Source organism: Diospyros lotus, chromosome 12 (genome assembly GCF_014633365.1).
Source record: "Diospyros lotus cultivar Yz01 chromosome 12, ASM1463336v1, whole genome shotgun sequence".
NCBI lineage: Eukaryota > Viridiplantae > Streptophyta > Magnoliopsida > Ericales > Ebenaceae > Diospyros > Diospyros lotus.
Window position 1 is genome coordinate 7577056 of NC_068349.1, and position 16405 is coordinate 7593460.

General features: G+C 40.1%; 1 protein-coding gene and 1 non-coding gene across 3 annotated transcripts; both read right to left on the bottom strand.

The window, feature by feature from the left end:
- Positions 1-200: 200 nt before the first annotated feature.
- On the bottom strand, positions 201-15953 carry LOC127787394 (bZIP transcription factor 16-like). Of its 2 annotated transcripts, XM_052315417.1 has the most exons (13): positions 15587-15953; positions 15030-15135; positions 14882-14938; positions 14717-14791; positions 5242-5331; positions 5087-5146; positions 4840-5009; positions 3284-3338; positions 2379-2406; positions 2019-2278; positions 1342-1419; positions 1120-1245; positions 201-710 (listed from the first exon to the last, which is right to left on the bottom strand). In XM_052315417.1, the coding sequence occupies exons 2-13, from the start codon at positions 15093-15095 to the stop codon at positions 609-611; spliced, it is 1167 nt and encodes a 388-aa protein (XP_052171377.1). In that variant the 5' UTR covers positions 15096-15135; positions 15587-15953; the 3' UTR covers positions 201-608. The 2 variants fall into 2 exon arrangements, with proteins under 2 accessions (XP_052171377.1, XP_052171378.1); XM_052315418.1 differs by lacking the exons at positions 14717-14791; positions 14882-14938; positions 15030-15135; positions 15587-15953 and adding an exon at positions 12520-12635.
- On the bottom strand, positions 10060-10140 carry LOC127787740 (small nucleolar RNA snoR35). Its single transcript, XR_008020205.1, has one exon. It is a non-coding gene; the product is annotated as a small nucleolar RNA snoR35 (small nucleolar RNA).
- Positions 15954-16405: the final 452 nt, after the last annotated feature.

Here is a 16405-nt window from a genome sequence, read left to right on the forward strand (position 1 = left end):
TTTTAAGAAATAAATTAAATTTTGAAAAAAAGTTAGCTTATAGTTTATTTATCTGAATGAATTTTAAATCCTTACGCAAACTCACTAAATGTACAAACACTAAACAGCCTTTACTTTCAAAAAGAAAAACAGAGAAATCAATCGAACCAGACAACAATGGCAATCGCAATCGCAGATCAAATCTTAAGCTTAAGCTGGGTTTAGGGTAATAAACAAAATGGTTTTAAACAGGAGCCACTGGCAAGGCGCATGCATAACTGTGGGAGTTACAATGATCCATAAATACACTGATTTTGCACACCAGATCTCAGAATTCAACAAGGTACAGCAGCAGCAGCAGCAGCATCATTTTCAAGTTTATTAGGCCTCTCTCACATGAACACCCCCCCTACTATTCAATACACATTATGACCATAAATAACCGGAGTTGCACTCTCTTAAAAAGAGAACAAGAGTGCAACCATATTTCTCGGACTCTCTCAGTTTAATGAATTTGAGCAACATTTACTATTAGTAAGTTAACAACACTTGGTTACTACTAATGGGTGGGTTAGAATGATCCTAGAAATATCACTCCTGCAGCAGCAAGCTAGAGCTGGGCCTTTCATTTATTGATCGCCACTTCGGATACGCGCCTCTGTTTCTCCAGTTTGCTTGTCAATGTCATCACCATTCCTACCGGATCTGGGATCTTCCTGCCCGAGTCTCGCCTGCAGGGAAAATCAGATTTTATGAATCATATGGGAAAGGATATTATAGAGCAGCTTACCCTTGGCCACAGCGGCATTAGCATTTCACCATGATTTTCTTTTCTTTTCTTTTTTTTTTACTAAGAGAAAACATATGAACTCTGCCTATAGCTTTCCATCTACAGCCAGTCTAACCTCGGGAATAAAGGAAAAGGGTTGCAGTAGGTAATTGATGGCTAGCATATACCTTGTTGGATCAAACAGTAGGATAAGGCCCTCATAATAATAGAATAAAGACTTGATATGTCATACAAAAACAAAAACTTTAACGAAAAATAAACATTCATTTGGTTTCTGTATTTTTTTCAACAAATGATGCAATCCTGAAGGAAGGAAAAGGGACCGTGAATAGAATAAATATAGACATCACCTTCAGAGATGCATTCTGCTCAAGAAGCTGGTCATACTCACTCCGGATACGACTCAATTCTGACCTAAGACTGGCATTTTCATCTTTCAAAACTTCAGCCCGTTGACCCAGCTCATCACATTCTGCCTGACTCAGGACCATACATGAAAAACGATAGAATCATGATTGGACATGATGAACGTAGCAAACAAGTCCCATACAAACTGGGGGATGCACAATTACCTGCTTACGCAACCTAGATCGACGAGCAGATTCTCTGTTAGACTGTTTTCTTCTCTGTCTTTTGAGCTCTCTTTCATCCTGCACTTGAGAACAGGAGGTGTGAAACAAGATGAATATAGTAATAATGGTAAGGGCAACGAGTACTTAAATAATCCATATCCTCAGAGAAGAATCATGCTTAATCTATCCAATTCTAGGTCCTTGAAAAATCAAAATTTTCTGTGAAATATATACAAATCTAGACAGAGAGCGAGACAGATCTTAGTTCCTTCTAGGATGATAGGCAGGCATCAAAGTATCAACCATTATTAAACATGATGCATCTTGCAAGAAAATATTCGACCTCAGTAGCTCACTAGTCAATCATTACATTTCCCATGTGATGAAGCCAGTGCTAATGGTGCCAAACAAAACTGACCCCAATGCCAAATTCCATAACCAGAACAAAATACAATGGCCCACAAAAACATAGTACATTCTCATAAACTTGATAACTGAGTCCTGTGACCATAAGCTTTTACATGGTTAAGGACTTTTTACGGAAGTTCTTCGACTTTTTACGGAAGTTCTTCAGTCTCCTTCCCAATTTCATAACAGTAAACCATATGACAAAAAAAGTGAATGAGATGAAGATTTAAAATCACAAATAAAAGAGAGGAAAAGAAACTGGGAAAAACCTGTAACCAAAGGCTCTCCCGTGATCCAGTACCGACCATTCCCCCTGCAACTGGACCAGGAGTTGCCTTGCCACGGAGTGCAGGAAGGGCAGAAGAAGTTGCAGCACCCCAGTAGTCCATACCAATATTTAAGTTAGTGGTAGGACCAGGAGCACCTGCTGCTGACATTGGCACAATAGCCGGTGTTTGACTCACCATTGTTGCAGGTGTATTTGGTCCTCCATTCTGAGAACCATGCATAGCCCCACCACTCCGAGATCCTTCAGATGTAACAAAGAGATTGCAATGATTTTCTCATTAAAATCATGGAAAATGAAAAATCAGTAACTATATTTAGAAGGAACATTCTTACAACCGAACCTTCGAAAGAATCTTGTCCTTGTGAGTCCTGTCCAGGATCAAAAGACACAATGGACATGAAATTGAAATTACAAAAGGCGGTAAGGTTCTCGTGAAATTTAGTACAATAATTTAGTAAAAATAGAACTCCATTATAGCTAGCTATGAATTAGTATGACTAGAATGTTAGAAAACAGAAATCTTTCAAAAGCAACCTTTTCAGATGTTTCTGACAGGTGATTTTCTTCCACCATAATGGAAATATCAAAAGAACACACCAAACATCAACTGAGAAAAATAGAACAAGAACGTAGAAGGCTGCATGGACATGCACTGGTCAGACTAAGGGTTTGTTTGTGTACTGATCATATAAACAAATTTTGTTGAGTTCGGTCTTGCAAATAATATTAGTTTTTACAATTAAACAAAAAAACACCCAAAGAGTACAACTTCAAACATAAAAATATATGGGGAAGCAGGGGCATATAGAACTGACTAGCTAAACTACATGGTCCTGTCCTATTTTATGTTTGGAAATGCTATTTGGACACTCAAGTTTGATACTTGTGATGAAACTCTGCATTGATGCCTTGTACTGTGTGTCATATTAATGCAAAATGTCACCACAAGTGTCAAACTTATGTGTCCAAATAGCATTTCCATTTTATGCTTGCACCATGTCCTACTTTCTAATAAATTATATTGTCAATGTGCATATTTTGTGGGTCCATTTAAGTTCATACAAGATAATTGTGCATGCAATATCACTAGCAATAATTATTTTGTGCATGCATGTGTATGACTTGTATCCCCACAAACACATGCCTGCATGTGTTCACACTCACACTGGGGGCAGAGAGAGAGAGAGAGCCTAATCAAATGAAAAAAAAAAGAGTTTTTCAAAATAAATGAGATGTAACACCTACATTTTGAGAATTTGCATCACTTCCTTCACTTGAACCTTCACTCCCACTCTCTGCGCTGCATATGCAACAATAGCTATGTAAGCATCAATTGAGTGACAGTAAAAAGGAGCCAGCCTCAATCACTAGCATACCACATATGTTAGGCATCTCAAACCCCAAATAACAGAAACTGAATAAATGGATCTGTCAAATATAATAAGTGGACAAAAAATGTTGGCAGTTCTCACCGATTGTCAAACAACTTTACATGATCTAGGCTCTTGATAAGCAAATTTTAGTCCCCCCCATCCACCAACACCCCCCCCCCCCCCCCCCCCCCTTCAAAAAAAAAAAAAAAGTGTTTCTGCTACTATGGATGATGCCAACTCAAAGTAATAGATTAATTTCCTCATCACTGGAAAGACACTCTAGAAGAAAGGAATCTTAGCTACTAGGTCTTTAATCCTTGATTTGGTGCATTTGCGGGACAAAAGATGGATTGAAGACATTGACTCCGGAATCAGTCTTCTCTGGGGTTTGCACAGAGGATAACCGTGTGTAGATGTTCATACAGATTTTGTAGGCTGCACAAAAGAATATTTGTGATTGTGTAGATGGGGTAGCATTGTGTACCTGCCCAGAAAATTGATGCACCATTTCTGTTTTTTGCTGATTAAGTTACTAGCACATAATGTTGGGCAGTAAATCACCAACTTGTGAAAAATATGAGTGTAACTGAGATAAAAATGTTAAGATGGCTGTACAGCCATAAAAGAAAACTCAAAATTATAGATGAGGTTATCCATAATAAGGTCGAACTGTCTCTTATTGAAGATAAAATGCGTGAGACACTTGTGACTAGAATTTAAGGAATGGAACAAAGTACTTAGGAAAAGAGGTAGAGGAAGACCATGACAAACTTGGTAGAGGACTCTTAGAGGGGTTATACAACATAAGGTCATTTGTCATAGATAAAAAAGGTTGGTGAACTAGAATTCATGTAATGAATCTTACATAGTAAGATTAAAGCTTGATATGTTGTCATTATTGTTGTTAATATTAATTAAATTACTATTACTACTTGCTAATACTAAGAAATTTGATGATACATTTGAAGTATAAAATTTTAATTTCAATTTCTGATATTAGGATTTTAGGTTTAGTTTAAATTTTGGAATTTAGATTTTAGTTTTATTTTTAGTAAAAATTTAGATTTCAGCATTTCTTTTTAGTAAGAGTTGCTTCGATTTTAGTTTTTAGTTTTAGTGAGATTTGTTTGGAAATTTTCATTTCTCTTTTCGGTTAAACTTTAGCCTATAAATGGGCATTGGTGATACAAGCAGAGAGGTAGGTTGGTTTGGAATACAATTGTGATTTCTTCCCTTTGCTGAATTCTCTCTCGAATCTCCCTTTCCCTCTTTATCCTCTTCTGCTTCTTCCCCTGATTTCTTCTCACTAATGTTGTTCTCTTCTCTTTCAATTTTCTGCAATTTTTCTTGTTGTCCCCCATCAAAACATGCTTCCTCTTCCCCATCAAAAATCCTCCCTCGGCAAGTTAACAGAAACATACATCTGACCTTTTGGAACAGGCTCCATTGGCAGATGCTCTGGAGGTTTTACCAGGTTCATTAGTTTTGCCTGTAATCATATTTAAACTGCCCAAACTTCCCTTAGATCGCTTGATGGGTAGTTTTTCCTTCCCCTCAGATAACTTTCCTTCAGTTTCCATCCCGCTTGGTGTATTTCCCTATATGAATTTACATGTCAAGCCATGCTAAACCAATATATTTAATTAACAAAAACTAATAAATGTCAGTGACTCACAGAAGCCTCAACAATGCCATTTGGGGAAGGCATAGCAAAAGGACTGAAAGGATAAGATCCCTGTTCAAGTTTGAAACATGGCATGTGAGTCAGTACTATCAGTAAATGAAGGTTCATTTGACAAGCATGAATGAAAGAAGATCAGACAGCATTACCGGTGGAATCGATGGATGAGCATATATGCCACCATGTGGATACATTGCAACATATGGGTGCGGTGTAGTACCATAAGGAGGCATAATGGGCTGCAAGTAAGGCTAAAAATCAAACTACAAAGTAGAAATCCAATAGGCCCAAGTAAAATAAAATAATCCACTAGAAACTAGAAGCAATGGAGAAATTCCCATTAACATGGACCATTTCTTAACCATCATGAACCTAAAACAACAAAAGGTAAAAACCATCCATGTATATATATATATATACATGTATATATATATATATACATGTATATATATATATATACATATAGAGAGAGAGAGAGAGAGAAAGAGAAGAAAGAAACAATTTTAGATGCTCAATACAAATTAAAAAAGGCCTACTTCAGCGTAAGCATTTTTTACCACAAGACCAGAACATATTGTAACATGCTGGAATATGTGAATCAAGATAGATATTTTCTGTACATTAGAGCTAATAGATTACAACCTATATATATACAAACACTACGTGGGTGATGACATAAGCCTAAGGCTAACCCTATGAGAGATATACACACGCAACAATATACAACTCAACACTCCCCCTCAAACTGAAGCATATATATTATATGCACCAAACTTGTTACAAATATATTCAATTCGAGGACCCTTAAAGGATTTAGTAAAGACATTTGCTAACTGATTATCTGAATTAACAAAATCTGTGATAATACAGTCAGATAAAATCTTCTCTCGAATGAAGTGACAATCTATCTCGATATGTTTGGTCTTCTCATGAAAAACTGGATTGGAGGTAATATGTAACGCAACTTGATTATCACAAATTAACATCATCTGTGATATCTCTCCAAACTTTTCTGAAACAATTGTTTTAACCAGATAAATTTACATGTTGATAAGGCCATAGTATGATATTCTGCTTCTACACTTGACCTTGCAATAGCATCTTGCTTTTTACTTTTCCAAGATACCAGGTTCCCTCTAACCAGAACACAGTATCCTAAAGTAGATCGTCTATCAAATAGAAAACCTTCCCAATCAGCGTCAAAATATCTGACTACCGGAGTGTGGCCCCTGTCCTTATATAATAGTCCTTTACCTGGAGTTCCTTTGATAAACCTGAGAATTCGGACAACTGCATCCCAGTGGCTATCACAAGAAGATTATAAAAACTGACAGAGAAAGAAATGTCAGGTCGAGTGATAGTGACATTAAGTTTTCCCACCAGCCTACGGTATCTCCCAAGATCTGCAAGAGACTCCCCCTGTCCTGGTAATAGCTTTACATTAGAATCCATAGGAGAATTTATAGGTTTACAATCAAGCATCCCAGTTTCTTCCAAAATGTCTAACACATACTTTCGTTGAGAGATAACTATACCAGAACTAGACTGAGCAACTTCGATGCCAAGGAAGTACTTAAGTAACCCCAAGTCCTTAGTCTGAAAATGATGGAAAACATATTTCTTCAGCTGTACAATACCATCTTGATCATCACATGTAATGACAATATCATCCACATAGACTACCAAATATATACACTTCCCATGTGATGTGTGTTTGTAAAAAGTTGAATGATCAGACTCACTGCAAGTTATACCAACTTCCTGAATAATAGCACTGAAGCGACCAAATCAGGCTCGTGGGGACTATTTTAAACCATATAGTGAGCGACAGAGTTTACAAACCAAACTAGACTCCCCCTGAGCAACAAACCCAGCAGGTTGCTCCATATAAATCTCTTCCTAAAGCTCACCATATAAGAATGCATTTTTAATGTCCAGCTAATACAACAACCAGTGGCGCATAGCGACAATAGAGAGAAACAAACGCACATAAGACATTTTAGCCATAGGGAAAAAGGTATCGCCATAGTCAAGACCATAAACCTGAATGTACCCCTTGGCAACCAAACAGGCCTGAAGCCGATCAATCTGCATGTCAGGACCAACCTTGACAGTATAGATCCACTGACATCCAACAAGAGATTTCCCTGGGGGTAAGGGAACCGAATCTCTGGTACCATTGGAATGCAAAGCAGTCATCTCATCTACCACTGCTTGTCTCCACCTCGGATTAGGCAGTGCCTCGTTAATAGTCTTGGGAATAGAAACAGAGGATAGGGAAGAAAGAAAAGCACTGAAAGGGGAAGACAGGCGGTGATGACTAAAAAAATTAAAAATGGGATGAGGATTGCGAGTAGGACGGGTACCTTTCCGAATGGCAATGGGAAACTGATCCTCAAAAGGTAGGACTGCAGCAGGTGGAGATGCCGAAGTAGGATGTGAGGTAGCAAAAGTCACTGGGTAAAAGGAGAACCTAGAGTAGGCGCAATGACATCATCAATATCATCATGAGACTGAGTCAGAGAATGCCAATGATAAACCTATAATGGGATAGAAGAGGGAACAGGGATAATAGGAACAGGAGGACTAGATGGAATAAGGATGGCCTCGGATATGGGATGACACTCAGAAGGGGGTGAAGAGCAGAAAGGGGACGATTCAAAAAATGCAACATTAGCAGAAAGAAAATAGTGTCGGGTGTTAGAAGAGTAACACTTATAACCCTTTTGAAGTCAAGAGTAACCAAGAAAAATGCATATTATGGACAAAGCACATGCAACCGAAGACACGGGGATGAAGAACATATAATGGTTGATCACGAAACAAGAGAGTGTGAGGAATGTTGTGCAGAACAACAGAGGAAGGCATCTTGTTAATGAGATAGCAAGCAGTGAGGACAACATCAATGTCATGTCCCAAGGGAAATTAGAAGGGCAATAATGTAATTAGTTATATTAGTTTGTTAGGAGATATTTGGGTGTTTGTTAGGAGCACATGGGTGCTGTTAGAAATTAGTTAAGGAGCTAGCTAAGGCCTATAAAAAGGCTCATTGTAAGAGGAGAAGGTATGCTTGAATTAAATGAATGAAATCTGATTCTCTCTCTATAATTTCTCTACAATCTCCCTCTCATTTTCTCTCTATTTCTCTCTACATTCTTCCCTATTTCTGTCCATTTCTTCCTCTCAAATATTCTATTCTTGATTCTATTCATCAACTCCTTCCTATTGTCATTCCAATCCTAGGCTAAACCCTAGGTTCATGACAAATTGGTATCAGAGCAGTCATTCCTCGGCTGTGAATTCAGCAATCAAGTTAGTGTGTCTAACTTTTGAAGGTGAGTCCGACGGTGATTCCGACGAATACCATTGAACATCCATAGCCTTTTCTTCTTATGTGTTTACAAATTCCGACTATTTTAGCGGTGGAATTTAGAGAAGATAGTAGTGGCAGAACGGACACCAATCCAAAGTAGGTTTCGACGTTGACCGACGATTGGTGGCGAAAAGTAACAAGCTGCAGCAGGCGGTTCCGAAAACAGCACAGCAGTGCCGGAGTGACGGAGTCGAACCATTTCGGTGGTGTGATTGGAGTCGATACATCCAGAAGTCTGTCCTAGAAGAGACTCATAGTAGCAAAACTCGAGGCAAGAAAGGGATTGATGGCGGGTAAGTGGTTGCTTCTGATTTGATTGTGGAAGGAGACGGTGGGGAATACGATCGTTGAATCCACAACGATTGCGAGCAGAGCAGATCGAAGAAGATGACCGAGAAGATTGTCGACTTTTGGAGGCGAGAAAGAATCCGACTTTGTTATCGATCTCCAACAATGATTTACATTGGTGATTAGGTGAAGCAATTCTGATAAAGTACAAAACCAAGCCAGTGATCGCGGCCAATGGACGATGATTGGGTGGGTCGCGATTGTTGCAAATCTAGCTTGACAGTGGATAGGTTGAGCTTCTGATCTGATCTGGAAAGTATCTACTGTGGCAGCAAGTATGTTCGGAGTCGGGAAGAGGACTTCGATGGCGATCTAGCTAAGAGAATTCCGAACGGGTTTCCGAATATTGCTGCCGATGTGGTTAATTTCCAACAGGCGAGCAACCCAGACGTTCATGAGTAGGCGGAAGTCCGTTGAAGGGCGACGCAGGCGAGGAAGTTGTGGAGGCCCTTATCAAACGTGCCCACTGAGTAGGCAGAACCAGAGAAAGGATTCAAGGCGAGTCCAACAGTCCAACGAACTTTCCTTGCTACGACAGAATTTAGGATTTCGACTATTGCAGACATGGTTCAGGGAGGCGACCACAAGGCATTTCGCGATCCGGAAGCAGATCAGAGCGGGTGAGCATTTCTCAAATTAAATTCCGAAGGAGAGTTAGAGGCCCCAGCCATTGGACAGTGATTGGGGGTGTGGGTCGCAACAGTTGTAGGTCTTCTTCATTGGCAGCGAGTGCAACGATTTTCAGGCTGTGACTGCTCCACTGCATCGCTGCTAATTTCCAAGGCTTCACGAGGATTAATTTCTGATTGTTCATAGGCCGTTACGGTCCGACGACTCTCGTTTCAAATTTTGAGAGGCAAAGTAGGTCGAATTAACGTAGTCGCGCAGTTAATCCTTGGTTGTGGTTCCAATTCGAGTTGAAGGCTGCTGAATTGGGAAAATTCTATAAGATCAACAATGGCAGAAGGGATGTGGATGAAGAACCTTGAGTCCCAGGTGCAGCAAGTCCACTTGGCAGCCACTGATCTGCAGGCTCGAGTGGAATTACTAGAGACTGGAAGCAAACGTGAGCAAGTAGCAATCATGGCATTGGATCGGAAGTTGGAGACCTCTCTAGGGGGCCTGGAGAGAAGGTTGAATGGAATTACAGATGAAGTGGGAGCTCAGATCAGGGAACAACTACAGAATTTAATGGTCATGTTCTCTCACCAAAATCACTCATCTATGAATGGATCGACTTCAAATATTCCAAATAGTACTGGGAGGTCTTCTGTTACATCATTCTATACTCAATCTGGTGCTGCATCCCCTATTTGTCATCATGGAGGAACCATTCAAGGAGTACAACAACTTGCTAGAAGCATTTCTAGTGGTCATTTTACCTCGAACAATCTCCCTATTACCCTTTCTCAAATATCCCATAGCAGCGCATATGGTCATTCAGGGGTGCCAAATAGTGGTAGAATGAGTGTTGTTGGAAGCCTTGGATATAATAGTGGCACAAATGGAGTTGGTGGGTCTATTCTCGGGATTCTTCCAACCTCTATTGCAATCGGTAATTGGGATGTTGTTCCAGGAATGGGAGCATCTCTAACCCTTGGAAAGGCAGAATCTCGAATTACAAGTTCAATGGGAAACATAGTTGGTGGGGGCAACGTTGGGAAGAACCTGAACTATGGTGAGGTTGATAGGGCAACGAAAGCAAAGGGACAATCAGAAATTGTTGAAAAAGAAATTCTTGTAGAAGGATATTCTAGCAAGCACAAAGAAAAAGGAGTTGTTGAATTCATTACATGGAATCAGAGTGGCGCAACGGATATTGGTGTTAGAGTCTTTACTCATATTTCGGACTTACTGAAATCTAAGGGACAATCAAATTTGGAACAAAATATGGATTTGACTTGGGTTAAAATAGGCAACGAGAAGATGGAAACAGGACTAGCTGGAGAAAAACTGAAGGATAGAGCTGAAGGAGTCGAAAGGTTTGCTGAAGAAAACAAAACTATCACTATTGTGTTGGTTTTTGCTCCTACTGGAAAATCCAAGTTGTTGTCTGTTGCCGGGTGGGATGAACCAATAGCTGATTGTACTCTTAAAATGGAGGCCAATCTTGATTGGTCAACTATTGTAGAAGATTGAGAACACAATACTAATGTGGCTGGGTTTTGTTTTCTAGACCTTGCCTCAAATTATGCGCTGGCAGACTTTATATACTTGGTGGATGAGTGCCCTCATGATTGGTTATTCTTTCAATATGCAGTTGTGGCGCACCATGGAGGTGCAGGAACAAGTGCTGTTGGTACTGAACTTAAACTCTATCAGGTTGCCTTAGAGATTGATTTTGGATACTTAAGAACGAGGAAGAAGAATAAGCCTAGAAGGACAAGAAAAGAAAGAAAGAAAAATCAAATAGAGAAGGCGGGCATTGGATAAAGAAGCAACGGCTAGGTGGTAATAAGTTTCTTGGGGACAAGAAACATTTCAAGAAGGGGAAATTGTTATGTCCCAAGGGTAATTAGAATGGCAATAATATAATTAGTTATATTAATTTGTTAGGAGATATTTGGGTGTTTGTTAGGAGCACATGGGTGCTATTAGAAATTAGTTAAGAGGCTAGCTAAGGCCTATAAAAAGGCCCATTGTAAGAGGAGAGTGTATGCTTGAATTAAATGAATGAAATCTAATTCTCTCTCTACAATTTCTCTACAATCTCCCTCTCATTTTCTCTCTATTTTTCTCCTTCATTTCTCTCTACATTCTTCCCCATTTTTGTCCATTTCTTCCTCTCAAATATAAACCTTAGGTTCATGACAATCAGCCCAAAAACGAAAGGGAACATGATGATGAAAAAAAGGGTGCGAGCAGTTTCAATCAAATGTCTATTTTTACATTCAGCAACCCTATTCTGCTGTGATTTATAGGCACAAGATGACTGATGCAAGATCCCCTGAGATGACATAAATGTAGTAAAGGGGGCAGAAAAATATTCAAGGGCATTATCACTGCGCAATACTTGAACAAATATATGAAATTGCGTTTTGACTTCAACACAAAAAGATTCAAAAATTGAAAATATCTCAAAACGGTTTTTCATTAAATATAACCACGGACATTAAGAATAATCGTCGATGAACGTGACAAAATATTGAAAACCTAAAACAGACACGACACGACTAGGACCCTAGACATCAGTATGAACTAAAGCAAATGGGGACACAGCCCAATTATTAACACACTTTGGAAAAGAAGTTCTAGACTATTTCCCAAGCTGACAAGACTCACAATGGAAAGACGACAACGTAGACAGACTGGGAACCATCTTCTGAAACTTAGGCAAACTAGGATGCACGATTGTGGAGAATAGTAGGAGACTCACTCACTGAGCAAGCAACAGGAGATTTAGGAAGGTTGAGGTGATAGAGACCCTACAACTCACATCCGACGCCAAGCATCTATCCCGTATCGCGATGCTGGATAGTAACAGAATTGTCATCAAAGGGGATAGAACAATTTAAGGCATGTGTAAGTTTACTGACAGATACAAGATTAAAAGGACAATGAGAAAGATAAATGACAGAATCTAAAGGTAGAAAAGGTAAGCGTTTGGCAGTGCCAATAGCTTTAACAATTGCTTTGAAACTATTTGTCAAAGTTACAGAAGGTAAAGAAACAGAACTAGTAAAATGAAAGAAAAGATGGTGATTACCAGATATATGGTTAGAAGCACCTAAGTCCAGGACCCACGATCCTAAAGAGGATGACCGAGCGAGATAGGCAATGGAGTCACCGGAATGGGCGATAGAGGCAGTTAAGGATTGCTGGGATGTCTTATACCTTAGATACTCGTCACAGTCAGCTCCAGTGAAAAGTAAAGAGTTTGATGGATGTTCATCAGAAGATTCAGATCGAGATCCATCAACAAAAGCAACATTAGCACGAGGAGGGCGACCATGTAGCTTGCAACAATGTTCCTCAATATGCCCCCACTTTTGACAATAATTACACTTGGGGCGTTTGCCTCGATTACCATCGCGATCTCCTCCTTGTGCTCCATGACTCTGAATTTGCAAATCCATGACTGGATTATCACTTATGGACAAGGCAGTCACAGTAAGAATAGAGAAAACCCGAAGAAGACGGGAATACACTTCATCCATCGTAAGGACGTTAGGACTGGCAAGGATCTGGTCACGAACAAGAGTAAGCTCAGGACCAATAGCAGCAAGAGTACAAACCATGAAGAACTTATCTCTTTGAGCAAGATCCTTTGCAGCAGTCTTACCAGCAGGTAAAAGTAAATTATATTAAGCCTTAATAGAAACCATCCAAACAAGGAAATCGAAAAGAGTCAAACTCTGTTGTCTTAAATTAATCAGATTAGACACTCCTGAATACAGGCATTGGATGTCATTTGTATAGAGAGCCTTAGCCTAACTCCAGAACTCACAACAAGTGGTATAATTGGTATAGATTGGGTGAAGAGATAGATCAATCAATTGCCACAGGAGACTGCATAATAGAGCATCAGCTTTCTTCCACTCAATTTGGTTTGTGGTCACATCCTCAACCTTGGTAGTCAGATGATCATTTAAACCTTAACCCATACACCATAGTTCAACGGCCTCAGACCAAGAGAGATAATTGGAACTACCCATTAACTTCTCAATAGCGATGGTTGGAGCGGGAGACAGGATGCCGGAGAAGGAGGCGGATTTACTGGTACTTGCCATGTTAGATCAAAGACCTACAAGAGCAAAAATCTGAGACAAAAGGGGTCAAATAAGCCAAAAAGGAAGGTCGGATGATCTAAAACAGCACAAGAAACGAAGTGGCAGAGACTCACTCGGAGCACCGGCAAAGGTGGACGGCGATGGTAGCAGATCTGGGCTAAGAAGATCTAAAATGGCAACAGCAACGGCAATGGCGGGCGAGACGCAGACGCCAAATCTGGGCAAATCTGAAGGTCGGCGGCCAGATCTAGATAGATCTGAAGATTTGTGACGACTGAATCTAGGCAGATCTAAAAGTCAACAACTGGCGGCAAATGGCGGTGACTGGATCTGGAGGTTGCAAATCTGAAGATCAACAGTCGGATCTAAATGATGGCGTTGACGGGCAACAACAACAGCGTCAGTAGGCAGCCGACAGCGAAAATAGAGACAGACGGCTGCGGCGGTGGCAAAACTGAAGAAGGCAGCGACGACGGACGACTGCAAGGTGGCAGATCTAGAGAAGACAGCAGCGATAGACAGCTGTAGGGCGTCAGATCTGGAGGAGGCGCAACTGAATCTAAGGTCACGAAAGACCAACGGTCACGACTTTAGATCAAGCTAACGGCAGAAGGCGATGGTGAGGTCGATTCTGAACAAAGCAAAGGAGGCCGATTGCACTCGATGAAGGAGGATGATGCGGCAGTCGACATCAAAGGCACGGCGATCGATGATGGCAACGATAGTGATAGTCAGATCTGGGCGATGCAGCGACGGCGGCAGGAGTAGAAGCAGCGGCCAAGGAGGAGACCCAGCAATGGCGACCGCGATTTGCTGGAAGAGAAGGTCACAATTGTTGATGGTGGCGGCAACTTCGGTTGCAGCTGGGGAGGAACTGCTACTGATGGAGGTGGAGGAGACGCACACAAAACAGCCAAGAAGAAGAAGAAGATCTGGCAACGAAGGTAGAGGAGACAACTAGGGTTTGTATGGCTCTGATACCATGTGAATCAAGATAGATATTTTCTGTATATTAAAGCTAATAGATTACAACCTATATATATACAAACACTACATGGGTCATGACATAAGCCATGACATAAGCCTAAGGCTAACCCTATGAGAGATATACACACACAACAATATAAAACTCAACAGAACATATAAACAAGGTAATATAGAAACATATATTACCTGAACTCCCCACATGTAGGGATGAGCTTGTGGGCTGGAAGCCAAGAACCCATGTGGAGCCATAGGTGAATATGCCTATTACAAACACAATTTATACCAAATAACTGCTGATGCCAAAGTCATTAACTGGGCCAGAAAGACCAAACTGTATGGGTTTGATGTAACCTGAAAACCAGACCAATCTGGAGTAGCTGCACCAGTAGGTGTAGAAGAAGCCTGTTCCTGGAAAAAATGCAAAGAACAACCGGATTTGCACTATATTCCAACACCTAATATGTAATTAATAATAATCAACAAAGCAACGCTGATATACCTGCGCAGCAGGTGACTTTGACTCCTTTGTCTTCTTAGCAGGCTTATCCATCTCACTGCTGCCCATTATTCCACTGTGCCAGAGCCCAAAAAGCCTTCAAACCATCCTGCAATAAGTAAGCAATTTGCAACAATGCATTTCAATCAATTTCATGCACATACGTTCCAACAGTATCTTTTAAATACTAAATGAAACATAACTGCACTACATTTTTCCCATTTTTGTACTGACCTAAAAAGAGAAAACTTCATCTTTTTCTGGCAAATATCTGCTCACGTTCTCCTAATTTTCTAGCCTAGCCAAAAAGCTTAATAAATCTAAATTCAATCCCTTCGTTTGCTTTTCCTATCTTTTCCTTTCCTCCCTTTTTCTCTCCTCCAATCCAAATTCCAATCATGGCGAAAAGCAGAAAAAGATTAAATCTTACTCTCACGTCAATCAAAAGGGTAAAATTAAACAAATAGAGGAAAAAATAAACTGGACATCCAAAACCCTACACGAATACAAGGAAATCCAAATAATGAACATGAGAATTCGAACTTGATGAGCTCAATTACCGCCAAAACTGACAAGAATTCGTCGCTGCAGAATAGGAACCGGAGCCAGTGAGCCCACTCACTGCCCGTGCAGCTACCAACACAGCATTGAGACAACAGCGAACGGTTAAACAAACGAAAACGAACCTGACAACAGATTCTAGGGCAAACACCGAAGAGAGACGGATCAAAACCCAAAAATGTGAAATTTGCGAGAGGGCAAGAGAGAGATTATCTGAGAGAGCGAGAGTTAGGGTTTTGATCGAGCTTTTGAGAGATCGTTCAACGCGATATGTCACTGTCCGGAGGGATTTGCAAAGAGCACCGAGAAGCAACCCGCAATCCGCTGCCCGGTCCAATCTCCTTTGTCGTGCTTTTCAACTGTTGATGATTGATTGGATGGATGGATCCATAGATGCATTCAACGGTTTAGATGCGCTTAGGCGTTGAGCTCCCGTGTAAATAATTAGTATGTTAAACTTCGGGTCGGGCCTGGCGGAGGCGGACCCCTCAAGCTCAATTTGGGTCGACCAATAGGAAGATTATTTGATGGAAAAAACATTCTCAAATAATCCTTACAGTGAGTTCGATTCGGAGATTATGATAATTGAAAATTTCAATCTTATTGTGATTTTAATTTATAATTTAATCCTTATCTATTTGGGACTTTTATTAAGATATTATGATAAGTTTAAAAATCTTAATATTATGAATAAATCTAAATTTAATTTATAATGTATGCTCCACGACTAATAGCCAAAGTCTTAAGGTGTGGGTGATTAATTATTTAAATTACATGATTAAATTTGTTTTGTTTTATTTATTTAATAATTTATTATA

What these genes read in the sequence shown, in the direction of transcription:
- LOC127787394 (XM_052315417.1), bottom strand. Translation starts at nt 15,095, where the DNA reads ATGGGCAGCAGTGAGATGGATAAGCCTGCTAAGAAGACAAAGGAGTCA. An exon ending in CAAAGTCACCTGCTGCGCAG is followed by an intron (nt 14,939 to 15,029) that starts GTATATCAGCGT and finishes CATTTTTTCCAG; the next exon opens with GAACAGGCTTCTTCTACACC. An exon ending in CTCATCCATCGATTCCACCG is followed by an intron (nt 5,147 to 5,241) that starts GTAATGCTGTCT and finishes AAACTTGAACAG; the next exon opens with GGATCTTATCCTTTCAGTCC.